The sequence below is a fragment of the Camelina sativa genome, chromosome 15 (assembly GCF_030686135.1).
Source record: "Camelina sativa cultivar CO46 ecotype springtype chromosome 15, ASM3068613v1".
In the NCBI taxonomy this organism is placed as follows: Eukaryota; Viridiplantae; Streptophyta; class Magnoliopsida; order Brassicales; family Brassicaceae; genus Camelina; species Camelina sativa.
The window spans coordinates 5,921,237-5,947,067 of NC_141894.1; the positions used below are offsets into that span (position 1 = coordinate 5,921,237).

A 25,831-nucleotide genomic window follows, 5' to 3' on the forward strand; every position below is an offset into this window, starting at 1 on the left:
GGTTATATAGATGCAATCATGAATTATAGGTGTGAATGATTTGTATTACATGTTGTATAAGTTAACTGATTAATAAACCGTCCAGTTACATCCTGCCACGTTGTTAGTAGGTCAACTTAACTCAGTTAAATATTTGGTTTTGAGTATTTTATAACGCTTTATAATTTCCAATAATGTCCTAAAGCGTTTGAATTCAAACACTCAACAGAAAAGAAAAGCAAAAAGAGGAGAAGTCTCGTCATAAATAAAAAAAGAAATTCAAAAGTTGGATGTGAATATCTAAACATCACCAACCAAAAAAAGAGGAAATGGCTAAAATAAAAATATTGATTTTTTTCACTCTATAATTTATATACATGGTCAATCATGTAAGTTCTTCATTTTTTGTACGGCTACACGCCAAACATTATTGAACTCTCTAGTGTGATGCATTATTCTCCTTTAGAATAATGTACGCAAGGTCATATGTCCACCACCGCTCACTTTTCCTCAGCCTTTCCAAGGAAACCAGGACTGTTTCCAATTTCCAAAAGCTATTTTAACACGTACGCGATGTTGGTTTACAATCAAGAACCCATAAGAGTACATGAAGTTGGCTACAACATCCCATCCCAAACCAAATACATAAAACTAAAACATTTCATACAACTATTACACCTTATACGATACAATCCCACCTAAATACACACACTAAACAAAAAAAAAATTGTTGCAAATATCAGAGCAAATGGCTCCGTCAGCTTTTATCATACAAATACATTTCATTGATAAAAAATAAAATCCCATATCAATACTTTTATTGATGGGTAATGTAAAAGTTTCACGGCCTCTGCTTTTTATGCTCCACTAACATCTGTATCCTTTTTACCGTGCCTCTACTGAGCCATACACGTGAAGTCAGTCGCTCCATTTACGATGATGCCCTCAAATGCATGAGAGCAAAATTGAACTCGAACTCGTCTTAAATGTGTTTTTGGTCATCACTTGAGAACTTGCTGATAAAATTGCAAAAAGAGATTTACTCAAGCAAATTGTTAGTAAACATGAAGAGATATGGTCTAGTGTCTCAAAATCTTTTCTGAGTGACACAATGATAAAGTAGGTAGTAAATTGTAGTGTGTTACGTTCAACCACAATACTAGTGTAGACAGATATAATCAAGTGTAGTTTCATTTGCATACCTTTAGATTTACTAAACATTTAAATGAAATGTCACCGCTATTAAGACAAAAAAAAAATGGATCAAACTATAAAAATTGTGAAGAACAATAAAATAAAGTTACTTTCAATAAAGTACTTAAATCCACTATCAACTATGCAGAGTACAATTCAATAAATCCCTGCAGGATTGTGTTTTTTAACTGATCACACATCACAGTTCACAAGGGTATCCGATGGAGCAAACCATATTTGTTGGAGACATCTCAAAATAGAAAACGTGCCTTATTCTTCTCTATATATATACACACACAAACACTCGTTTATATATAGCACAAACCTTCATCTAGATACACAATAACCACAACATGACTAAGCTCATACTCATCCTCGCCGCACAAATCATCATCCTCATGACCGCCGCCGTTGCTTCCCCTGGAGACTTCGCAAGAACCATGGACGGGAAACACGTTGGCCTTTACAAAAACGAGAAACTCACTCATCTCCGAGTCTATTGGCACGACTCAACAACCGGTAGAAACCCTAGCTCCGTCATAATCCAACAACCAGTCTTCAACTCTTCGGTATTCGGATTGATCACCATGATGGACGATGCACTGACATTGGACATGCCGAGGAATTCGACTGTGGTGGGCCAAGCCCAAGGGATGTACGCAGGAGCGGCCCAAAGAGAGGTTAGTTTCTTGATGGTGATGAACTTTGCTTTCACTACAGGGAAGTACAACGGAAGCACGATCACGATTCTTGGCCGGAACACGGTGACCACGAAGGTTAGGGAAATGCCAGTGGTCGGAGGTAGTGGAATGTTTCGGTTTGCTAGAGGTCATGTGGAGGCTCGCACGAAGTTTTTCGATACCAAATCCGGTGATGCCACTGTCGAGTATAATTGTTACGTCTTGCATTACTGAAATAGTATAAGTTTGGAAATGCTCATTTGATTTCGTTACGAAAGTAACAACATATGCATATTTTGCTTCGTTATGTCTTCTTTGTGAGCTGTAGTGTGTTATTTGTCTTCTCCGGTCCCAACTTAAATAACGTGTTTACTATTGTAATGGTTTGATTTCATCTATAATAAAATAAATAAGAAAAGTAGTTTGGTTTTGGGTCAAATTAAGTGGCAACACAAGATGATTCTAAACTTATCATCAACTGATTAGTAGTACATTATTTTCGAGCTGTGATATAAAAGTTAAAATATAATGATTAGCCCAATAATCACTAACTAATCAAAACCTATTTATTGTCTTAAGAAGAGTTTTGATGAATAGAAACGAAAAAAAAAGGTAATGGAGAGAAATCAAATAATACATATAGCTAAAGCCTACTTTTTTTTTATGATTGAAATAGAAAAGTGATTCAAAAATAGTAAGAAAAAAAGAAAATCACATTGTTATATCTTAACAAAAACCGTGAAACGTTTTGTTACCAAAACATAATCAATGGCAAAGTCACGGACCATTGTGATTGTGACACAAAAAAAGGTCCATTCACATTGCAATTTAAGCCTTAATTAGTATCATAATCAAAATTAATTAAATTTTTCCAATTTTTGAGTTCTTACAATATCTGACGTGGCATAAACACGGCCTTTTTGACATCGCCTCTTCTCTCCATTTTGGGAATTTTCATCCATAAAAAGTTTATTTTATTTTAATAATAATTATTATTATTTTTGGTCTTTCTTCATCGAGAAAACTCGAACGAACCGTCGTAACCCTAAAAATCGCCCAAAAAAAAAATCAAAAAAAGTTTCCTCATCGGCAAAAAAAAAATCGAATCTGCTCTGTTGATTTATATAAATTCAAATCGCTTACCAAATCCGATATGAGCAAGACCTTCGTTTCGAGAGGACTATAATGATCGGACTCTTCTCCCTATCCCGTCTCGATTGCATGGGGTTTGAGCTATGCCGGAGCTTCGCCGTGGAGTCCGCCGTCGCCGTGTTACTGACGCTGTAGCTCCCAATCAGCTTCCGCTTAAACAACAACCTACGGAGGATAAGAAACAGAGGAAGACTAGTAACGTTAAATCCCGCAAACCCGTTGCCGCCGCCGCCGCCGCCGAGAGGCCCAGGACTAGATTAGCTGCCAGGAAATTGAAGGAGGAGGAGCTTCCTCAGGAGGAGAATCCCGTTGTTGTTGTTCCGTCTAAGGATACCACCGATATCGATAAAAACAAAGGTAAAGAGGTTGTTGTAGTTGTTGAAGAAGAAGAAGAAGAAGAAGAGAAGAAGAAAGATATGGCGATTGGTAACGATAGTGGTGGCTCTAACAAGGCTGCTGCTCAGGAAGAAGAAGGAAACACTGCTCCTTTCCCTGAGAGGGTATCATCAATTTATAATCTTGATTCATAGACTTACTTATCCTCTTTTTGTGTGGTAATTAATGACTAATGATTCTGTCTCTATTCTCAGGTTCAAGTTGGAGGATCTCCATTGTATAAGGTTGAGAGAAAGCTGGGGAAGGGTGGTTTTGGACAAGTGTTTGTGGGACGTCGTATTAGTGGTGGTAATGAGCGTAGTGCAGGAGCTAGCATCTTGGAGGTAATCTAACTCGTTTCAGTCTGTGTTTTACTACTCTTGGCTGATTGTCACAACATCTTTAGTTTGTGTTTGATTAGCTTAGTTATGTTTGAGCTTTCTCTTATTTATAAGTTTCTTTTATAGGTTGCTTTAAAGTTTGAGCATCGAAGTAGCAAGGGTTGTAACTATGGTCCTCCACATGAGTGGCAGGTGTACAAGTGGGTGTTTCGATTCTCCTTTCTTCGTTTCAATGTTTTTTTAATTTCTTTTACCTGGATTTGTAGGTGTTTCCTTGACTTGAGATGTGAAATTAACAATTTACTTTTATTGTGTGAACAGCACCTTGGGTGGTAGCCATGGAGTCCCTAGAGTACATTTTAAAGGGAGGCAAGGAGACTATTATGTTATGGTGCTGGATTCCCCCTATCCCCTCTCTCTCCTTTCTGCTTTTCTCCTTTTTGTACTCTGTTTTACTGATGTTTGATGCTCCTTTTGTTTTGTTTTGGCCTCAGGTTATGGACATGCTCGGCCCAAGTTTATGGGATTTATGGAATACTTCAGGGCAAGCGTGAGTCTCAAGTGCACATCCTTAGGGAGCTCATGTCTCTTGCTTTTTCAGTTAGCGTAGTTTTCCATACATGATGCAAAATTTATTTGGTCTTTTTGGAAATGTGACTTGAAATTTGTTGCCCTTACTACATAAATCCATACTGAGTAACAGTTTGCTTTTAGAAAACCTGTTAATGATTGAAAGGTGCCTGCTAACAATTCTTCTCCCCCTTTGCTTTGCAGAATGTCCTCGGAAATGGTAGCTTGCATTGCAGTTGAATCACTGTCCATCCTTGAAAAGATGCATGCAAAAGGGTTTGTAATTGATTTTCTTTTTCCTTGGTTTTTGTATTTAACTTGTTTGCCCGAGGTTTCTTCTGATAACTGTTTTGAGTCTCGACACCTGGGATCTAAGTTCTTATGTTTTCTCTCTATTAACTAGCCTAACGGGTCATGATTTTCCTCGGTTTCAGTTATGTGCATGGAGATGTTAAGCCGGAAAATTTCTTACTCGGCCAGCCTTCTACGTCTCAAGAGAAAAAGCTGTTTCTTGTTGATTTGGGACTAGGTATGTTGATTTCATTCGCTTTGTTATTCTTGCTAGGTTCATCTGTACCTTTCTCATTTTTTAACCAACTTTTCAGCAACAAAATGGAGAGAAGGTGGTAGTGGACAACATGTGGAATATGATCAACGTCCTGATATGTTTAGGTAATATATTTTCTACCGTTAACGAATTCAAATTCTTATGTTCACACTTACTCTTTCTTGAATATCTTTATCTTCTTCATTTCTGTAGGGGGACAGTTAGATACGCAAGTGCACATGCTCACTTGGGGAGAACTGCAAGCAGAAGGGATGATCTTGAATCATTGGCATATACACTGATCTTCCTTCACCGAGGTAGATTGCCATGGCAAGGATATCAGGTACTGCAGACCTATCTATTTTGTTTTTGTAGAATGATGTTTTTAGCATGACACTTTTTTTGCTAATCCTTTCTCTTCCTCAATTTTCAGGGAGATAACAAGTCATTCCTTGTTTGCAAAAAGAAGATGGCAACATCACCGGATATGCTATGTTGTTTCTGTCCCCCTCCTTTCAAGCAATTTCTTGAGATTGTGGTAAATATGAAATTTGACGAAGAACCCAACTATGGCAAGTTAGTATCTCTATTTCAAGACCTCTTGGGCGAAAATCCTGCAATTAGGCCTATAAACACAGAGGGTGCTCAAAAGGTGACGTTTTCATACTGTATATGTTTCCCTTTCTCTCTTTATTAGTACATCTTGGAGCTGTTGTTTAACGCCTTGTTTTTGGTTTTTGTTTGTGCTAGATCATTTTCCAAGTTGGACAGAAGCGAGGTAGGTTGAGCATTGGGGAAGAAGAAGAAGATGCCCCTAGGAAAAAAGTCCGTCTAGGAGTCCCTGCAACACAATGGATATCGATTTACAATGCCAGGCAACCAATGAAGCAGAGGTAAAAAAGTCCATGGTTAACTATACCAGTCAGTTTAACTGTGAATTCATATTATTTGACCAGGACTGCGTTTGTATTTTGAGTTTTTGTCTTGATTACGTTATAACCTTAGATTTTTGACTTCAATGTATCTACGGTAAGGTGTTTTGGGACTGACGATCTACTTGTTCAACCAGGTATCATTATAATGTGGCTGATATAAGACTGGCACAGCATATTGAGAGAGGTATTGCAGATGGTTTGTTGATAAGCTGTGTATCATCTTGTTCGAATCTCTGGGCATTGATAATGGATGCTGGAACTGGCTTCACTAACCAAGTCTATGAACTCTCTCCTGTATTCTTGCACAAGGTGATCCGATGTTTCTCTGTTAATTATTCTTATGTTTTTTGGTCTGTCAAGATGATCTTACCTGAGAGTGAACTCTTTTCTGGATCAGGAATGGATAATGGAACAGTGGGAGAAGAACTACTACATTAGTTCTATTGCTGGTGCAAACAATGGAAGCTCCTTAGTGGTCATGTCAAAAGGTATCTACACTTTTCCTGCTTTCATTAAACCTTATATATACTTTCTTCATGAAGGTATTTTACTCTAGTCTCTGAATTTGTGGCTTATTCTATGTTTGGTTTCAATGTATTGTGAAGGTACGCAGTATACGCAGCAGTCTTACAAAGTAAGCGATTCATTCCCGTTCAAGTGGATAAACAAGAAATGGAGAGAAGGCTTCCACGTAACCTCGATGGCCACAGCCGGAAGCCGGTGGGGTGTTGTTATGTCCCGTAATTCTGGCTACAGTGAACAGGTTAGACTTCACTGACTTTAATGGTTCTTCATTTCATCCTCCTCTTCCTTCAGTTTTTATGTTGATTTATGATCGAGTAAATCACAATTGTCTGTCTACAGGTTGTGGAATTGGATTTTCTGTATCCGAGTGAAGGCATCCATAGGCGTTGGGATGGTGGTTTCAGAATCACATCAACAGCAGCAACAACCGATCAAGCTGCTCTCATCCTAAGCATCCCACGCCGTAGATTGGTCGATGAGACACAAGAGACATTGCGTACCTCTCAATTCCCCAGCACACATGTTAAGGTGAGATAATAGTAGCTCAAAAGTATTACTAATCTCTACATCTCTCTGATGGCAAATACCTAAGATCTTGTGCATTGTTTTATTTCCATTTGTGCAGGAAAAGTGGGGAAAGAATCTCTACCTCGCATCATTAAGCTATGGCCGAACTGTATCTTGAGATTTAGTAAAAATGTTGAAGGACGAGAGATAGATGTTTCTAAGTCTCTGCTCCTATTCCATATCCAACCCTCTGGCCTCTCAGGCTCTGTTGTGCGTTTTTTTTCAGTTGAATTGTGAAGCAAAGAAGTGGTGATTGTGTTGTTTCTTCTCGACTTCAATTGTGAAGGAGATTGAGGCATAATCACCAATTTAGCTACACATTTCCCTCTAAAATTGCTATCTAATTTTTATATCACGAAAAGATATTTTTGTCATATATTAACCTCAGTTGTCCAATTCAAAACAAAATAGGCTTCTGTGATGTTAGATGATGAGGTAACCTTTTCTATAAAGCAGTCTGGATAATGGAATTTAAAATGTATGAGTCATCACAGAGGGACCGTAGCTGAATACTTAACTCGAGCAAGTCATGGTTGTTCGAAGAAGCATTTGGTACGAGACCCCATACAGAAACCACTGAGCAACGGGCATTACGAACATGGAGTACCTACTTGCAAATTTTAAAGCTAAACGCAGCCTACTCGGTTCTACATAAATGATAAATCACAACAGCAGAGCTGCTAATTTGCAAGAAGACAAACATAACAAATGAAAGAAAAGATACAGAAAGTTTTGCAATATGAGTCTACTACAACAGAAGAAGGGACTTAAGCAACACAAGGAAGCCAAATATGGCAAACAGAAAGAAGGATGAGAGACAGAAGTGAATTATGATAGGTATCGTGATTTAATGAACTATTCAAGTAGCACAGAACTTGGAACATAAGAGCACGCAAGTGGTTCAAGATAACTGATGATTGGAGATACTCCAAGATCCAATTCCACTTCTTTCAAGGAGGATCCATCCCTTCCAATAATGTAAGCTGCATTGCTCGTCCTCATCATGTCTTTGCATTTATCGAAAACCACAGCGACTTTCTTCTCCTCATCAATGAAGAAACTACAACCATTATACGAAAACATAAACTTATGGCCGATGAGTGCTCTCATATCCGCTGATAAGAAGAACTTGCTGCCCCACGACACTGTGTTGGGCTCAATCTTAGTTGTAATCCAGATCTCCATCTGAAATGTATCCACACGCTGAAATAACACGGCAAGCTGCTCATCTCTAGCATTAGATAGACTGACAGTATCATTATACCACCAGTGAAAGGGCAGAGGCAAACGCGGGCCAAATGCCTCTCTTGTGAAATCAAAACAGAGTAAGAAACCATGGTCTTCTCCTTGGCTAGGGGTTTCTGGATGAGCAAACCAATATGTATTCCCCTTGAGAGAGACACCACGGTTAGAATAAAACATCTTCCAGTCTCGAGTGAAATCAAGAACCCTCCACGAAGAATCAAAAGAGTTAAAGTCGTATATTCTTAACTCAGCGAATGCGGGTCTGACATAATTAACCATAACAAAACTCAAGATTTTGTAGGATTTGGTAATGCTGTTGTATCCCAGAGCATACGAATATGAGTCTCTGTAAGAATTATCTCCGGCAAGGATCCACCGGGGTTTCCCACAATAGGGGTTAAAAACCAAGACCCTAGGGTTGTTTTTTCAGGACGCATAACAATAAACCGTCGCAGTGAGAGACATGACGTACATAGATTTGATCAGAACCGGCCGGGAAAGTAAGTGTACCTTGACGTTTTATGCATAATAGTTCACCCTCCTCGTTATTGTTGTGAAGATTTACGCTCATCAAATAAACCTTAGAATATATCATTATGGCTATCATAAACTCTCTTTTCTTTGTTGCTAGTTTGGCTTGAACACCGACGTGTTTCTTTTTAAAGCTCCTACTTCTGGACAATGTGTTCCACTTTTTGCAAGTAGACCGGACACTTCTCATAGATGTCACCGGAACCTTAGAGAGCACCTCCTCCGCCAAATCCCTTGGAAGATCCGACAAATCCTTTAGGAGATTGGACATTGAGGTTGAACGATGTAACCTTCCTTTTTCCTCCGTGAAGTTTATAGGGATTTTTTTTCTTCCTTCCGCCTCTGCCTTGGGATGCACACAATACATAGGGCTGCAACTTCAATTTGTATTCCGAGAAAATATAATTGTTCGGTTTGGTTTTCCGGTATTGAAAAATCTAACCGAAATTACTCGAATCAATATTCGGTTCGATTCATGTATTTGCTTATTTGTTATATATAAACTTCAGTTGTCCAAAATCGTCAAAAAAAAAAACTTCAGTTGTCCAATGCAAAACAAAACAGGCTGTAGTAATCGTCACTGTTATCTCCATACACGACCTGAAACCTTCAACTTCAGTTCTTTGTTACTGTTGTTGTCTGACGAAAATAACAAAGCTAATTTGCGAGTGATGATTAAGCCATCTTGACTATCACGAACCGTCTTGTGACTGTCACGAATGCTTCTAGGAACGCCTTGCCATGTCAGCTTTCTGCCATTACCTCCGACCTCTAAACTATAGCTGAAGCTCATTGCTTCTTCTTCATCTCCCATAAACTGCACGAAGGCTATGTACATTGGTGTTTTCCTCAGATGGAATGCTTCGAAGTATAAGCAGAATTGTCGACCAAAGCAATCCAGAAGCTGCATAGTTTTGTGTGTGTGGATTAAAACTTTACAAATTTGCAGAGAAACAGAGTAAGAGAGAGAGTTATAACTTACGGTTAACATCCTAGTAGCGTGATGAAGATGTTTAGGATTGTGATGAACATATCTGTGACTAAAACTACGCCCATCATGCATTTCAATATTGTGATCATTCCTTAGATGCAAAAGCAGCCATGGAATATCTCCTGTGACATTACACTTGGATCCAGAGTGGGGACAATTGTACGGTTTCTTTTCAGTGTTCTCATTGTTTAGCTCTTCAGTGTGGTCGTTGGGGTACTGTAATAAGATCTCTGTTACCTATCCTGTTCTTATTGTATTAGAATCAATATCATATGATGATATACATACCTGGTAGTGGTAGATTGCAGAGGACATCTGGTTTGTACAAACCGATTGAATCTGAAGGTCAGTGATTCTAGGTTCCATTTCGTCGGAAATCATGAAATGACAAGGCAATTGATGAAGTGAAAGAGGAGGAGAAAAGTTTTTGTATGTGTACATATGTATATACTAGTATACAATCACCACACAGATACGTTTACGTTGTTTCAAGTTTCAACGTCCAATTATTGGAGGCAACGTGGAGTAGATGGTTAATGTAATAGTTGGATCCGGAGATTGCGTACGTCAAAGAGCTTAATTGTAGGGGAGAAAATAATACAAACAAAAACCATATATGACTTGAAATTGAAATTTACACATTAGTCAAGGTTCTTGGTTACACGACACTCATGAGTTGGAGTTGTCATAGCAAGTATCCCAATTGGATCTTGCAAGTTGTAACCATCTTTTTCAAGATACCAAGTGGACAAATGAGTCTTAACCAAATCAAATCATTGTATTTCAGTATAACTTATTAAGACCTAAAGGCTGCTGATTGATCTCTTAAATCAGTCATGTGGTTCAACAGCTAAACACATTGCATAGGAAAAGAAAGAATCCAAAGATGAAAGATCTTGCCTGCAACATTACATTGATTACTCAAAACCGCAAGAATCTAAGCAGAGAGTTAGGAGTTAACCGAATCAGAATACAGGACTTATGGATCTGAAAAAGCTTAAAAGAACGATACAACCCGAGCTTTCGTTTATGCCTCTATCCTCCTGGCAACTTGATGTAAGATGAGAGAAGAAAACTGTCATAAAGGCATCGAAAGACCTGCAATTTCAGAGAAAGGATTCATGTCAATGTATTGAACTAAACAACAAAAGGAATCTTAGAAGTAATGTGTGATTCATTGGCTCAGATCCATACACATACGTGAAAGGGTTCAACTTCACTCAGATTCACAAATAACAATACTATAAGATGATCTTAAGTTCTCCAAGTAAAGTCCTTATCTGAAGACCTAACCATTGGTTTCAATTCCAGTCACAACGCATCATCACAGTTATCCAATATAAACAGTGTAGATCAGATTCAGTTGCAACACATAGAAACAACAGAATGATTCTGTTGTGCAATGATACACATATGTAAAATTAAACCCACATGGCAATTCCAATGCTTTGAATCTTAGGCCAGTAGAAAGATGAATATCAATCAAAACAAAAAAAAACTGACCTTGAGGAACTAAACCCCAGATTTTGGATTCAATGGACAAACTTGAGACAAGCCTGGACGATGCTATAGCACTGTGTAGAGGTATCATCGAACTCAACTCCACTGGTAATCTGAAAAGAGACACCATCAAAGAAGTTCATCAAAATTGCAATTTCTCTTAGAAAGATTTTGACTTTATTGATTTCAGATTTCAAATTTATCCCTCAAATTCCAAAAACGCATTGATAGTGAACCAAAAAAAGAAGACTTTTTTTTTTTCTTTCTCTATTGATAGTGAAGTGATATAAAAAAACACAGACCTTGAAGATCGACTGAGACGACAAGTAGCTGAGGAAGGTGAAGCAGATTTGATGGGAGAGGGGAGTGATGATGAAACATTAGCATTCTTGTTGCTGAGGTTTTGGCACAGAGGCTTTAACCGAGACGCGAATCTGCCTATCACTCTTGAACACGCCATTGCCAGTAAAACGAGGAAGAAGCAAAATCAGATTTGTGATCGGAGGAGGAAAGATTTAGGGCTTAAGGCTTCTCTTTTATTTGTGACTTGTGTGAGCTAGATCCCGGGTCGGGTTACGGGTCGGGTTTACGAGTCGGGTAAAAATAAAATAAAAGAAGAATTTTTTTGATAAGGAGACCGGAATCGAATTTAGGGATCGAAGACCACGTTTCTCGGTTACTTATTTTTCGCAATTTCGTTTTGAGTGATTCGAAATTGAGACAAAATCGGAAGTTTCTAGCTCTGAATTCGTAGCCCTTGATGTAAAAACTCAAACTTTCTTCCCCCTCTCTCTCTCTGGTTCTGTTCTGTTCTGTTCTGTTCTGTTTCGTTATATTTTTGTAGTACTGATTCTCTGTGTTTGTCGTTGTATGTGTGTCTTTTATTGAAGTCGAGGAATCAGTTTCGAAAAGCAAAGAGTATTAAGAGTTACAGAGATGGGAAGTAGAGGTAGTAATCGTGTGGGAGATAAATGGAATGAGATGGGTTGTGATGAGAAATCGAGTGTGATTCAGGAAGAGATCAAAAGGGTTAGTAAGCTTCCTTCAAACAGTGTTTATGCAGTTCATCGTCTCAAGGTTCTCAATAAAATCAACGAGCTTTTATCTGTTCAAGTAAGTCTTATCATCCATCATCATCTTTCACATAACTACCACCAAACCTTTGAAACTCTGCTTTAGACTTAACTTATGTTTCTGTGTTGTGTGACAGAGAACGTTATCTCAAGAGAGGGAGTTAGAGTTGCTCTTCACACAGCTCTCTCTGTAAAATATCCAAGAAAAATGTGGTATGTTAGATTGGATTATACGTCTATCTATTTTACTAATGTAATTTTAACATTTTACTCAATTCAAGATTGCTGGTTGATCAATGATATGGTGTTCTTGGTTCTAAGTTTAAGTTTTACTTTAGTTCCTTAAGGACATGTCTGTATGTGTGTGTGTGTGTGGCACTTTGTGGTTAACCATTTTATCAGATTTAGTCTTTTAGATGAAAACGATTCGGCTAACCTTAACAATCTACTTCTTTGTGACTGGACCATATCATAATTTTGTTTTTACCAAGGCAGCAAGTAATGGTTATCCGTTAGTCCGTAAAAACTCCATTGAACAGTTTATGTTAACTTCTCCTTCCTTTTTTGCCATATATATAACAAGTGACATGAACAATTTGAAAAGAGGATGAAACATACAAAACCCGACTTCTTTACTAGATGATAAATAGTAATACACAGGTTAATAATTGTTCAGAAGAACATGATGAAAGCCAATGAAATGAAACAAAAGATAATGATGCAATAGTAAGAAACAAATAAAACTCTTTTGTACTTATCTTTAACGATGATGTAAGCTTTTGCGTACATGGTTGCCCCGGTCTCGGTTTTCAATCGAAAACTACGCCAACTTCCTTCTGCTTAATGAGGATGCTCCCAGCTCTAAACTAACGAGCATCATCAAGTCCACTTGCAAAACCTTTGCATATACTGATGGGCTTTTTGATGTAAAAAATGCACCGGCGTAAGATATCAGAACCACTTTTTGTATTGTGTATAAATTACTATTAGTGTTAATTTTGACTGAGTAAACGGTAAACCAAAAATGTGGTTATTGGATAATATATACTGTTACTTTTACCAAGGCAATACAACACATAAAAAAAAAAAAGCAAGTTTGAAGTAATCAAGTAATGCAGTCTATGTGCTCTACTTTTGACCCAGAGGGTTCAGGTACTAAAACTAGCAAACGTTGCCCATTGTTAGAGATAGAGACAAAGAGAGATACACGTACGTACGGCCACGAGTAATAACTAATAAAGGGGTGTTCATATTCAAAGTTGTTTATTGTTAATCAATCTGGTCATTATTTTGTGGCATATATATATACATGTTCTTTTTGTGGATGAACTGGTGTATATCAATTGAGTTATGGCTAAAGCGTGAGAAACCCAAAAATTAATAGCTTGCTAGGAATGTATAAGTGCCCAAAATAATTGTAAAGATAAAGATAACGAATAACATTTGCATAGTGTGCGAATGCGTTTGTTTGTTTTTGCTTGTTGTGAATGCTGTGGTGTGATCAGAGTGTTGTTATTGTTATTGTTTAGTTTCATCCGACGAGAAAAAAGAAGAAGAAATATAGTTTTAGATGAAAGAGAACAATATAATTTGGGACAAATTAAATCAAGTGGTACAAATTAAAGGGATATCTAATCTATTCCGTAGTAAACAATTTGCAAATTATCAATTGATCAGTGATTATGATCGTTATTTGAGTTTGTGATATAAAATACATATAAGATATGATTAGCCCAATGGCTAGCTTTTATATCAAACCTTATCACGTAAATTATATGTTTCGGTTGTCTAGCTAAGATGGAGATTGGAGACACACCAAAAAGGCCTACCTTTTTTTCTTTTTCTATTTTTGATATAAACAGAAAATGTTTCAAAATAGTAGACATATGTAACGACATTTAATTCCTTAACAAAAACAGTAACATTTGTTTTCCATTAAATAGCAAGTTGTGACTCAAAAAATTCAAATTCACATGACTCGATCTTGTCCTCTATAATAAGTCATTTATGTAATTGATGAAGTTTTTTCCATTCATTCCTCTTCGTGACAATATACTCCCTTAATTTTTTTTTTTTTTTTTCGAATTTCCTATCACCGGCGGACGCTTTAAATCCTTATTAGAGACTTTTAAAATTACTTACAATAGATATATAAAAATAAAAAACTATGCAAAAAAAAAATGGATGAGGTGAGCCAAGTAAAAACAAAAATATAAACTTACACGTCAAAAAAGATTTTCCTTTTTTTTTTGTTTTTTGATTTTTTTTTTCCGATAAAGACGTTAAAGAAAAATGTCGAGACAAAATGAATAGACTAACGTCAACAAAAAGAAAAGTAAAATTGCTAAAAATGTTTAATATCGTACGTGCACATTATAAAAACAACACATGCACATAATCCACCAATTTCTCATATTATGTTTTATATAATGTAACATATCATATTTTCTCCACCATTACAGTTGTGTTACCATTCCTCAGATTTTTTGAGAATCTATAATATAGACTCTATATTAACCACCAAAGAAAAACCAAAATGACACGTGAAAAAAAAAGAAGCAAAATGATAGCACACATGTTTCTTAATATTTTTTGATAATAAAGAGTGTAGTAATATAGCACACATGCTTTCTAATTCCTTAACAAAAACAGCAACATTTGTTTCCATTAAATAGCAAGTTGTGACTCAAAAAGTTCAAATTCACATGACTTTGGCCCTCTATAATAAGTCATTTATGTAATTGAAGAAAGTTTTTTTCATTCATTCCTCTTCGTCACAATATACTCCCTTAATTTTTTTTTTGTTTTTTCGAATTTTCCTATCTAATAAATTACTTACAATAAAATATATATAAAAAATAAAAACTATGCACAAAATTCCAGCTGGAGAAGGGCGTATACGTACATGAACATCACAGGACAAGGCGCAGAGAGATAACGACTAGAAAGAAAAAATGGATGACTGTATATTAAACGAAGAACAGGACAGGCGTCGGGTAGTACCAATATAGGTGAGCCAAGTAAAAACAAAAATATAAACCTACATGTCACACGTCAAAAAGCATTTCTTTTTTTGTTTTTTGTTTTGTTTTTTTTGTTTTTTTTTTTTTTTTTTTTCCGATAAAGACGTTAAAGAAATGTCGAGACAAAATGAATAGACTAACGTCAACAAAAAGAAAAGTAAAATTGCTAAAAATGTTCAATATCGTGCACATTATAAAAACAACACATGCACATAATCCACCAATTTCTCAAATTATGTTTTATATAATGTAACATATCATTACAGTTGTGTTACCATTCCTCAGATTTTTTGAGAGTCTATAATATAGACTCTATATTAACCACCAAAGAAAACCAAAATGACACGTGAAGAAAAAAGAAGCAAATGATAGCACACATGTTTCTTAATATTTTTTTGATAATAAAGAGTGTAGTAATATGTTTTCTATTAATCTTTCATTTTTCGTCTATTTATTCGTCATCAATTAGTAATATCATTCTTACTGGGAAACGATTCACTAGCTAGGGATTTAAAAAAAAAAAAAAAAAAAAATTGTTAAAAGGCTTCCAATCGAAAATATAAAACGTGTTAAAATCCTTGCGAGACATCATAAGGTGAGACGTGTTGCCGCTGATTTGTTTTGGCTATTTGATAAAAGGGTAAATATGTCCACTAAATCAAAGTCCCTAGGTCTAATATGTTGCAACGGTCGATTGAGAAGGATAAGACAGAAGCTGCAGAAGAAGGTTCTAGTAGCCACGCTGCACCAAAAGACAAAGAAGTGAGCTGGCGTATGGACCTGCAGATCGAAACGAGGAACGCCTTTGATTCTCTTGGTCTCATTCAAGATGATGACATGTGTAAGGAACACTAGGGTTAGCAATGTCTCCAACTTTGTATAAATAGAAGAGAAGCCACATTGTAAAACCTCAAGAGAGTATAATATGAAATAAAGAGATCTTTCTTCACATTACTATTGTATTTCTTTAAGGGTTTGTTCATTGGCAAAAGATCAAAATAAAAAGTCGCCATCTTTTCTTCACCAAAAATGGCTACCGAGTCCGAAGATTCTCCAGCTCTAGTCGGCCAAAACCAAGTACCTCCACCTCCACCTCCAACGTTTCTCTATCGGCTTTGGCGGGCATTGTACGGGCATCCTTATCTCCTCCTCGTTCAGTGCGTTCTGAGTCTCGCTCTTGGGGAATGGTGCGCTTATGAGGCCACTGGGAAGTCAAAGCCTCTCGGACTTCTCTTGGGTCTCAGCATCTCTTATGATATCCTCTATCTGGTGGTCATTTACTGTCTTCATCTGAAGATGGATGCAGTAAAGAACTGGTGTCGACATCACTGGGTATATCTCAGAGCCTTGCAAATTATGGGAATAATCGGTGTTCTTAGGCTGTTTGTCTTCATCTCCGCCGTTCTGGAGAAGAAAACAGGGTTGGATGGGTATTCAACATCATTTTTCCTGCTGAGTTATTTTCACGTGATCTCCCTTCTGAAGCTTTTCAACATCGATGATGTTCTCTGTCTGTCAGACAGCCTCTTAGCAATTGCTATTATGGTGGCAGCTAGATTGGACCACGTGACTGCCGTTGAAGAAACTTGCCACATTCATGCCCGAATAAACGAAGGTACCAGTGTTCTCATCACCAACGGCACCACCGTTCCTGTCAACGGCGCAGTAGTCTCCTTCCAGCTTATAAGTGCGGCTGGGTTTGTAGGCCACGAAACAAGAACCGTGTTTTCTTATCTCTGTGCTGCGGCGTTAGTATGCTTCAGGATCTCCAAAATCCCGTACGTATACGTAAAACCAGAAGCTGACGCTAACGAAGGAGGTAACGCAGGAGGTAACGCAAGAGGTAACGAAGGAGCTAACGTTCGTGAAGAAGTCGGAGTTGAAATGGTTGAAGTTGAGGTAGCGTAAGTTTTTATCTGTTTAAGGTCTCTGTGAGTCTGCTTTAATAAAGTTTCATCTAGTCTAGTTTAGTGCTAAGTTTATAATCCTAGTTATGAACTGATGATCGATCTGCGGATCTGGTTTAAGTTTTTAATCTGTATTTGTTTGATGTTAAGTTTATCATATCCCAGTGACGAGTCTGGTTTGCTTTCGGTTTGTTATAAACCTAATAATAATTGTATGAAGACTTAATTTTTAAGACTTAATTTTCCATTTTTTTTTTTGCTGTGGTAATCACTATCTGAAATTATTCATTAATCACTATCTGAAGCCTTTCTGGAAAATTTTATAGTTGAGAAAAAATAAATGTTTTCTTTTGTTAGTGAACTCGTGCGTTGAACGGTTTTGAAATATTGTAGTATCATTTTCTTCATGCCACGACATTTCCTTTTCTGTTTTGCAATTATTTTTAAAAATAAATTTGTTTTCTGATTTGTCAAAATTTGATTGGTGAAGTTACTTATGCATAAAAGATATATAATTGATGTGAAACGAGAGAAAAACAAAAACAAATAAAACGAATTATACGGTTATACCTACTGAGATTCACATTCGTAAGTATTGATGAACTATTATAATAGTACATTTTAAGATTTGAACCGTTGCTGCTCTTGTCCATTCACATTAATATTACTATACTTTTTTAAAAAGAAAATTAATTTTATTATTTTCCCATTTTTCCTCTCTTCTTCACAATATGTGACGTGTGGGGGCATAAATAGCTCTTTCATATGCGATAAATAAATAAAAAAATTTGTAATTTTCCATTCGAACTAAAATCTGAATTTTGACTGACTTAAATAAACATCAGTGTTATGAGTGATGACCAACCATTGACATCTAGCGCTTTCTCACTATCATTGGCTCTTGACTTCATTGTTGAATGTTTTTGCTAATAAAATATTTTTAAGTGTTTATATGATAGCAAAAAGAATTCTTGTCTAAGACCTTTTCTTGTAGATTTTACACTTTGGATAAACGAAAGATAGAATCTGATAATTTTCTAAACAATACTAATAAGCGAACTCAAAATCCCTAACCTTTTTTTATCCTATTTGTTTTTGCACATAGAAAAACATGACTTGTGCACATGTTTAGTTACATGTTCACGTCTTCTTCTCACTTAATTATCTCGTTCTCGGTTGCAGAAACTCTTCTTGAAGCTCCCTCATCTCCGATCCATTAGAACCAAAAAGAGATGCAGAAGCAGATCTCTCATCTCTAACATAAAACGAGCTGAGCTGATGAAATACAAAAGACCAAAATTTAACAATAACTATCTTTGTGTCTTGTGCGCGGCCATGAAAAGAACCAGCAAGCAAGTATATAGGTTATAATGTAACTTTCTTACGAATGTAGAGCGTTTAACTTACGATGTGACATGCAATAATCTCTTCTTTCCGCTTGTTGACATCATCTAATTCTCTTCATTGTGTTAGGGATTATTGCATGTCACATCGTAAGTTAATTGAGTGAGAAGAAGATGAAAAAAAAAAAAAAATCTAGCTTCTCACCACATGTCTCTCAAAGAAAACGTCATTCATTGTCCACTCTTTGTTTATGTTTCTTTTGTGTGCTATAAACATAATGTGTTGCTTTCGTTTATGTCAGTGCTTTTCTTCTTTGGCCTTCAAGTGCTTAATTAATGTCAATGTGTTTTTTCATCATGTGTTGAGTTTTCTATAAGCGCGGAACGTTTGATAACTTTAAGCTAGAAGTTTGACACAAGAAATTTAACGAGTTCCCGGCCTCTAACCGGTACGTCTCGTGTGGGACTCTCCCCACAAACTTCACTATCCAGTAAAAGGTATTACAAGTAAGAACAAGAAACTAGAAGGAGCGTGTACAATCTCAAGCATACACAAAGAACACAAAGATAAAGACTTGAACTCTCTTTGTTTCTTAACTCTCAGTTGCTTCTTATTGTCTCTCTCAACTTCTCTCTGTTTCTCTTGCGTCTCTTGTGGTACGTCTCTTACGGCACACTTTTTCTCTACCTTGAGACCTAAGCTGTTGTAATCCTTTTATAGCCAAACCCTAACGTTTGTTCTCTGTTTCTTTTGCAGCCAAGACAGTAGGGCCAGCTTCTCCTTAAGCCCATATGATAATAGGTTTGGTCAGAATTGGACTGGACTTGACTGAGGCCCATTTTTCACATCATGACTTGACGAACAAGTTTCTCTTTCTAAAATCCCAACGGGAAAGCTCTTGGACAATATATAGAAATCTTTGGGAATCTTAACAAACTAATATGTCTCTTTTATTTTGTTCTGATTTTGTTAGTTAATTGTGATTTTGAAGAATCTTTTGAGTAGCGGATAATAGTCAAAAACCCTTATATTAGTTCATCATCCCTAGATTAGATCTCCGAAACCCCAAAAGGAAGAAGAAAATGAGAAACATAATGGAGAAGATGATGAGTAAGAGAGATGTGATTGTATGCAGAGGAATATGGTATGTTGCGACTCTACTCTCGCTCTTTGGCCTCTACATATCCCTCAATCTTTTCTGGCCACCTGGAGACTCTTCATCGTTGTCTCGGTTCCTCAGGGACGGCGCGGTCAGTGTCACAACGTTTTACGCAGTGACGCTACTCAGATATCTCTTCTTCACCGATCCTCCCTCCACTTGGTACAAGGAGTTTACTACACCTAGAGAGAGGATTCCTCAGGTTGTGTTCTCGGAGATTTCCATGTGCCTACTCTTCTCATCGCCGATAAATTATGTCCTGTTGACGAAGAATAAGCCGTTTTCCTTGTACGTGTCGTTATTCACCGTATCGTTGTTCACCGGAGGGATAGGGCTTATTCAGCTATCGGATAAGTTTAGGATGGAGATGATACATGCTTTGCTCACGCTCTTCTTTGGTTGGTTATGTGCTCTTTTTGGCATCTTGGGAACTATAGACGTCGATAACGGATTGGCGTTGGTGCTTGCCGGATTTTTGTATACTTTTTCCATTTGGATCCTTTGCTATAATTTCCCCTAGGAGGACTAGGACTTGGAGCTCTTTAATTTGTTCAAAGAGGAAAAGCTCACATTCTTTCTAGTTTAGAGCAATTGTTCCTGTCAAATTACTAATTAAATAAATGGTATTGTTTGGTCCACAAAACCTCCACTGATGATCAGTACTTTATGTTACCATCTCCTTCTTCTTCTCTTTTGCCATTTTAGCTATAAAAATTACACTTATGTATTACCCTTAATTACTCTGGAATCTGGACTAATCGGATGCTAGCTAGATGCATGCGGCTAAGGAAAGAAATGAATCCTTAATTAATTAGCCATAACCAAAAGAGCCCTGGTTTCTGGTTTCGACTCAAGGAATGTATACAAACAAAGACACTCAATGATTCTCTTCTTAGAGCATATGCATTAGCGTATTTTTCAAGTGTCCCACGCTAATAAAATGTTTGATTTAAATCAAAAACAAATTAATATTGTAGAACCGTTTCTACACTTGGGACGTAATTTGTATCGTCCTTCTTAACACGTGGCAACGTGTGGGTGGTTGTTGTTGTTTCTGTAGGGTGAGACGGAAAAATTCAATGGTTCGAGTTTATTTTTTGTCTCCGACTCTCTCTCTCTACTTTCTCTTTGTCTCGACGGCGGTTCGTTTGGAGGTTTGATTTCATCCGTAAATATCATCACGCAAAGGGCGATCTGCTGTTTGATCTCGAGAAAAATCAGCCGGTTCCAATTGAAAGAGGTTTGTGTTCTAATTGAACATCTTCCATATAATGAAGATTAATCACAAAAATTCTATGCAGAGAATAAAATGTTTGTTTTAACTTATGATGTTTGTATGGTTTATGTTTTTATTTTTAATGTTTTAATTGTATGTTATGTTTTTTTTCCAAGTTTTTGTAACTTTGTAATTTTCTTATATTTTTAATGTTAATGTTATATGTTTTATTTGAATTAAAACTTTCATATGATTTTACTTCTTAATTTACATAATTAATTTTTAAAATAAAAAATAATATTATTTTTGCAGGGGACCAATTGTGAGGGACACCAATGCTCATACCAAAATTAAGAAACTCTGAAAATAAGATTAAAATATTTGAGGGACCAAATTTTTGTCCCAACCAATGCCCATGGTCTTAGTACTCTCATCTCTCTACTTCCACATTAAGTCATTCATTAATCACATTTAACAACTAGTACGATTCATTTAAGTTAATAGCCAGGTAACCAAAACACAAGTCACTATTTGTTGAAAAGAACATGAAAGCCAATGAAATGTAACAAAAGAAAAATAGATGCAAGAAGAAACAAATCAAACTAACTAGTATTTATTTGTCTACCGCTGCATCACCCTCGGAGTCAAAATGGCAGAGGAAACGACACCGTCCAAATCTCGCTGTTGTGAAATCAAAACATGGGTACAATAGGAGCCGATTTTGATTATAGCACGAGTGACATGAACAAATCATAAAGAGGCTAATTAAAGCATTGAAAAGCCATAGTTATTTATTAGACGATAAGTAGCAAAACACAAACTAATAATTGTTCAAAAGAAGATGATGATGAAAGAAACAAATTACACAGGGAAGTAACTAAAAATGAATTTCTTTCTCATTTCCCGGCTGGTTGATTTGAAGTTGCACTAAGCTTGGGACATAAGAAGAGCACACAGGCGTGTCAGTTACAAGTTCGCCATATTCATTAAAATACCGAGTTTCTCGGAGATTCACAGATTTGAAGTAGTTATCTTGTCTAAGGATGTGAGCTTGTTGGTGTCCCCCTTTATATAGGTGATCTAGATCAAAAACCACAGCAACATTCTCCTCCTCGTCAATGAGAAAACTCCCACCAATTAGGTCAATTGAAAAATGATTAAGGCAGTGTAACTTGCTCCATGACATCTCATATGGATTAATCTTGTTCGTAATCCAAATCTCCCAGTGAAGATCGTCAATATATAACACAGCGAGCTGCTCTTCTCTAACACAAGATAGAGACTTAGGGTAATAATCACAAGAAGGAAGAAGCAGATTCGGTCCAAATCTCTCAGTTGTAAAATCAAAAGAGACTAAGATATCCCAGCAGGCAACCATGCTTTCTGCCAAAAAATAAGCATGTCCCTTCAAAGAAACGCTGCGTCGAAAAAAGGGTATCTCCCACTCACAGTCGGGAGGAGTGACATCAAAAACAGTCCACGAATGAGAGCTAAGATCATAGATTTCGTAACCAAGAACCGTGTCCCACTCACCGAAAATTCTCAAGATTTTGTGGTTACGGTTGTTGTCATAACCGATAGCATACCTGTCGAAGACGTCGAAATTTTGTCTGGGATGGATCCACATGGTTTGACCCAAATAAGGATTCCATACCAAGAGCCTTGGCCTGTCCTCGAGGACGCACAGCAATAAACCGTCACAGTGAAGGATTTCAGTTACCTTTATCTGATCGAGTACACTTACTTGCTTTACAGATGGACTAACAGAATCGTCGTCGTCGTCGTCGTCGCGGATTCCTTGGAGATCAAATTTCATTGAAAAAACGCTATTGTCCATCGTGAGGAACCCCATCAACTGATTCTTCCTTGCTGCTTTTGCTTTTTTTACCAATAATCTGATTTTTCGATAAACCGTTCCAATCTTTGCAAGTTGATCGTATCGCTTTGAGAGATGTCAACGGAACCCTAGGGAGTATCTCCTCCTCCACCAAGTCCCTTGGAAGATGATCGTCCATTATCTAATCTCTTTCGTCCTTCTTTCCAGGTTATCTTAATATATAAACAAGATTTTGACATGTCTCAAGTTATCGATCTCAGATTTTGACATGCGTAAAAGTTAATATTTAATAAAAAGAATTTGATTACAAAAAATAAAATATTAGTTAAAAAAAATAACATAAAAGATAACTATCAAAACTACAAAAATTATAAAAAAAAGAAAAAAAATTAAATAATTATAAAGAGATTCTATATATACATATATTTCATAAAATTTGAAATTACAATATTATTTACTTATTTTTAATTTTAAGTTATTAATTCTACAAAAAATAGAAATATAGATTAAAGAAAATATACAGTTAATTATTAATTAAATTTTGAAAATACACTGTTTTTCAACTTTGTTTAATTGGGATTTTTTTTAATGGGATGTTAAATTTTTCTTATTTTTTTAAGGCGGATTTCAAAAATACCCATATTTCTATGTCACTTTTTTAAAATACCCATTGATGGTGTCCATTTTCAAAAATACCCCCTTTTTAATATATAAAATGACAAAATTATAAACCCTAAACCCCAAATACTAAACTCTATCCCTTAAAAACAATAACCTAAATGTAAATTGGGAACTCAAGCCTAAAAAAACAAATTCTAAAAATTAATTTAACATAGGGTAATTGTGTAAAAGAGAGCAAAAATGAAAATGTTCAAAAAAAAGGCATTTTTGAAAAGGGGTATGCCAAAAAGTGCATTTTAAAACCTCCCAAACGTAACAAACCGGCCATCGAATATGGGTGGGTCAGCGGGTCGGGAATAGATGTAGAGCCCACTTAGGAAGGTGGGCCCATGGACAAAGAGTGGGCATAGGCTCACTAAGCAAGGTGGCGGTTGGGGCGTTTCAAATACAGATGCTATATCATGGTGTTCCAAAGACACTTCCACAAAGACATTGAGAAATTTAACATTAACTACTATTAAAAGATTTTGTGACGTTAAAAAATGTTTTAAACTTTATTGGTTGCCGGAGCAAGCCATTTTTGAGATAGCAAAAAGACGTGAATAGTTATCTCTACACAGGAGGACGACAGAGCCAAGGTTCTCTCTGTGGTGGAGAAGGTTGGACACAAGGTTATCTCCCCAAAGGAAGAAGGTGGAGGAAGTTGGACGCAAGGTTATCTGCCCAAGGGAAGGAGGCGGAGCCAAGGTTCTCTCCATGGTGGAGGAGGTTGGACGCAAGGTTCTCTCATTAAGGGAGGAGGGCGAAGCTGAGGTTTTCTCCATAGTTATCATACATTATTGTGATGATACATCATTGATTAGTATACTATATAATATATTTTTTCTTCGAAATTGTTTTTAAGCTACATTATGGTGTGTCAAAGACACTTCCACGAATATATTGAAAAATTTAACATTAGTTACTATTAAAAGATTTTGTGACGTTAGAAAAGGATCTTTACTTTCATTGGTTTCACGGAGCAAACCATTTGGAGATAGCTAAAAGAAGTGAACATGTTCTCTCCACACATGAGGAGGGTAAAGCCGAGGTTATCTTTATGGTGGAGGAGGTTGGACGCAAGATTATCTCCCCAAGAGAGGAAGGTGGAGAAGGTTGGACGCAAGGTTATCTCCCAAAGAGAGGAAGGTGGAGCCAAGGTTTTCTCCATGGTGGAGGAGGTTGGCCGCAAGATTCTCTCTATAAGGGAGGAAGGCGGAGCCGAGGTTCTCTCCATGGTTGGTCATACACTATTGTGATGATACATCATTGATTAGTATACTATGTAATAGATTTTTTATTCGAAATGTTTATTGAGCCAATAATTTTATTAATTAAAAAAACTATGCAAAAATAAAAGTAAAAAGACATAATAGTTGGCTTAATATGTTCATACAGACATTTTTTAGGAGGTGGTAAATAATATATTTAGAACATAAAGTATATTTAGGTGTTCAAAATACGCTTTTAATGGTAACATACATAAAAGATTTGTAAGTGGACATAAATCAGTATATTGTAGCAAAAAAATAAAATTTATAAATAAGATACAACAAAATTTTAATATATTTTTGTTAAATTTTATTTTATTTACAAAACTTTAAACCTGCACATCGGGCGGGTCCTTATCTAGTGTAATATATAATTTACTTTCCTTTTCCCTATATAAAAGTGTTTCTTAAATTAATGTGATCTTAGCTATTACCACTTGTATTTGGTTTTTATTTTATTTTAACTTTTCTAATAAAATTAACTAAATATAAATAATATAGATTTAATTATATTTAATATCAGGAATTTTATTTTATTTTTCTAGATTTTTTAATTTATTTGATTAATTAACTATTATAAAACCATAATTAATTTTATTTTGTTACATTATTTTATTTAACCGATTTAAAACTAAACCAAACCGAATTGAACCAAACATAAATCGACCGGAACACAAACCAAACCAAACTAATTTCGGTTGAGTTTGGTTAGAGTTCTACCAAAACCAAATAAACCAAACCAAACGCTCTTGGATGAAAACGTAGATCTGTCGTGAGAAACCTAAGTATTAGTTTAGTTAGCCTCAATCATGTTTTTAAGTTAGCAATTTCTTGTTAAGCTTTGTTTGAATATGCTTGTTCTCTGTGATTGATTTGTTTGAATATTTTGCTTTCTATCTGTTTAATGGGTCTCAAAATGTTGGATCGATGTATGTTAATTATGACAAAATGAATCAAACGTACGTCTTCATCTGTCCACTCTTTGCTTTTGTTTCGTTTGTGTGCTACTAACATAATGTGTTGCTTTTTTTTTATTTGTATGACACTCACTCACTGCTTTCTTCTTTGGCCAAGTGCTCAAGTAATTTTCTTGGATATTTTGCTTGCGTCTCATATATTTTCCTACTTGATGCTCTTTAATTTGTTCATAGAGGAAAAGCTCGGCTGAGTTCACATTCTTTCAAGTTTAGAGCATTTTTTCCTGTCAAA

The 25,831-nt window shown here is 36.3% G+C and overlaps 6 protein-coding genes and 2 pseudogenes across 7 annotated transcripts; 4 read left to right on the forward strand and 4 right to left on the reverse strand.

Moving 5' to 3' along the window:
- Positions 1-1,369: 1,369 nt before the first annotated feature.
- On the forward strand, positions 1,370-2,292 carry LOC104745614 (dirigent protein 22). Its single transcript, XM_010466908.2, has one exon. It carries the CDS (start codon positions 1,527-1,529, stop codon positions 2,085-2,087), a length of 561 nt encoding a protein of 186 aa, XP_010465210.1. The 5' UTR covers positions 1,370-1,526; the 3' UTR covers positions 2,088-2,292.
- Positions 2,293-2,650: 358 nt separating this feature from the next.
- LOC104745616 (casein kinase 1-like protein HD16) lies at positions 2,651-7,239 on the forward strand. The gene is made up of 16 exons (XM_087488271.1): positions 2,651-3,505; positions 3,596-3,724; positions 3,848-3,921; positions 4,043-4,112; positions 4,216-4,271; positions 4,496-4,567; positions 4,726-4,820; positions 4,897-4,963; positions 5,052-5,181; positions 5,272-5,490; positions 5,589-5,731; positions 5,908-6,082; positions 6,171-6,261; positions 6,379-6,536; positions 6,638-6,826; positions 6,924-7,239. Exons 1-16 carry the CDS (start codon positions 3,089-3,091, stop codon positions 6,981-6,983), a joined length of 2,145 nt encoding a protein of 714 aa, XP_087344397.1. The 5' UTR covers positions 2,651-3,088; the 3' UTR covers positions 6,984-7,239.
- A 481-nt stretch (positions 7,240-7,720) lies between these two features.
- On the reverse strand, positions 7,721-8,457 carry LOC147926310 (putative F-box protein At3g24580 pseudogene; annotated as a pseudogene).
- Positions 8,458-9,009: 552 nt separating this feature from the next.
- On the reverse strand, positions 9,010-10,188 carry LOC104745619 (putative inactive E3 ubiquitin-protein ligase SINAT6). Of its 2 annotated transcripts, XM_010466911.3 has the most exons (3): positions 9,921-10,186; positions 9,624-9,848; positions 9,010-9,545 (listed from the first exon to the last, which is right to left on the reverse strand). In XM_010466911.3, the coding sequence occupies exons 1-3, from the start codon at positions 10,071-10,073 to the stop codon at positions 9,225-9,227; spliced, it is 699 nt and encodes a 232-aa protein (XP_010465213.1). In that variant the 5' UTR covers positions 10,074-10,186; the 3' UTR covers positions 9,010-9,224. The 2 variants fall into 2 exon arrangements, with proteins under 2 accessions (XP_010465213.1, XP_087344398.1); XM_087488272.1 differs by having other exon boundaries at positions 9,010-9,848; positions 9,921-10,188.
- A 203-nt stretch (positions 10,189-10,391) lies between these two features.
- On the reverse strand, positions 10,392-12,393 carry LOC104745620 (uncharacterized). The gene is made up of 3 exons (XM_010466912.3): positions 11,435-12,393; positions 11,136-11,245; positions 10,392-10,730 (listed from the first exon to the last, which is right to left on the reverse strand). Exons 1-3 carry the CDS (start codon positions 11,590-11,592, stop codon positions 10,711-10,713), a joined length of 288 nt encoding a protein of 95 aa, XP_010465214.1. The 5' UTR covers positions 11,593-12,393; the 3' UTR covers positions 10,392-10,710.
- On the forward strand, positions 12,069-12,525 carry LOC104745621 (uncharacterized). The gene is made up of 2 exons (XM_010466913.3): positions 12,069-12,245; positions 12,343-12,525. The coding sequence occupies exons 1-2, from the start codon at positions 12,069-12,071 to the stop codon at positions 12,397-12,399; spliced, it is 234 nt and encodes a 77-aa protein (XP_010465215.1). The 3' UTR covers positions 12,400-12,525.
- A 6,946-nt stretch (positions 12,526-19,471) lies between these two features.
- Positions 19,472-20,281, forward strand: LOC104745622 (uncharacterized). Its single transcript, XM_010466915.2, has one exon. The coding sequence runs from the start codon at positions 19,562-19,564 to the stop codon at positions 20,156-20,158; it is 597 nt and encodes a 198-aa protein (XP_010465217.2). The 5' UTR covers positions 19,472-19,561; the 3' UTR covers positions 20,159-20,281.
- A 1,336-nt stretch (positions 20,282-21,617) lies between these two features.
- LOC104748174 (F-box/kelch-repeat protein At3g13680 pseudogene) lies at positions 21,618-22,869 on the reverse strand (annotated as a pseudogene).
- Between the last annotated feature and the right edge of the window lie 2,962 nt (positions 22,870-25,831).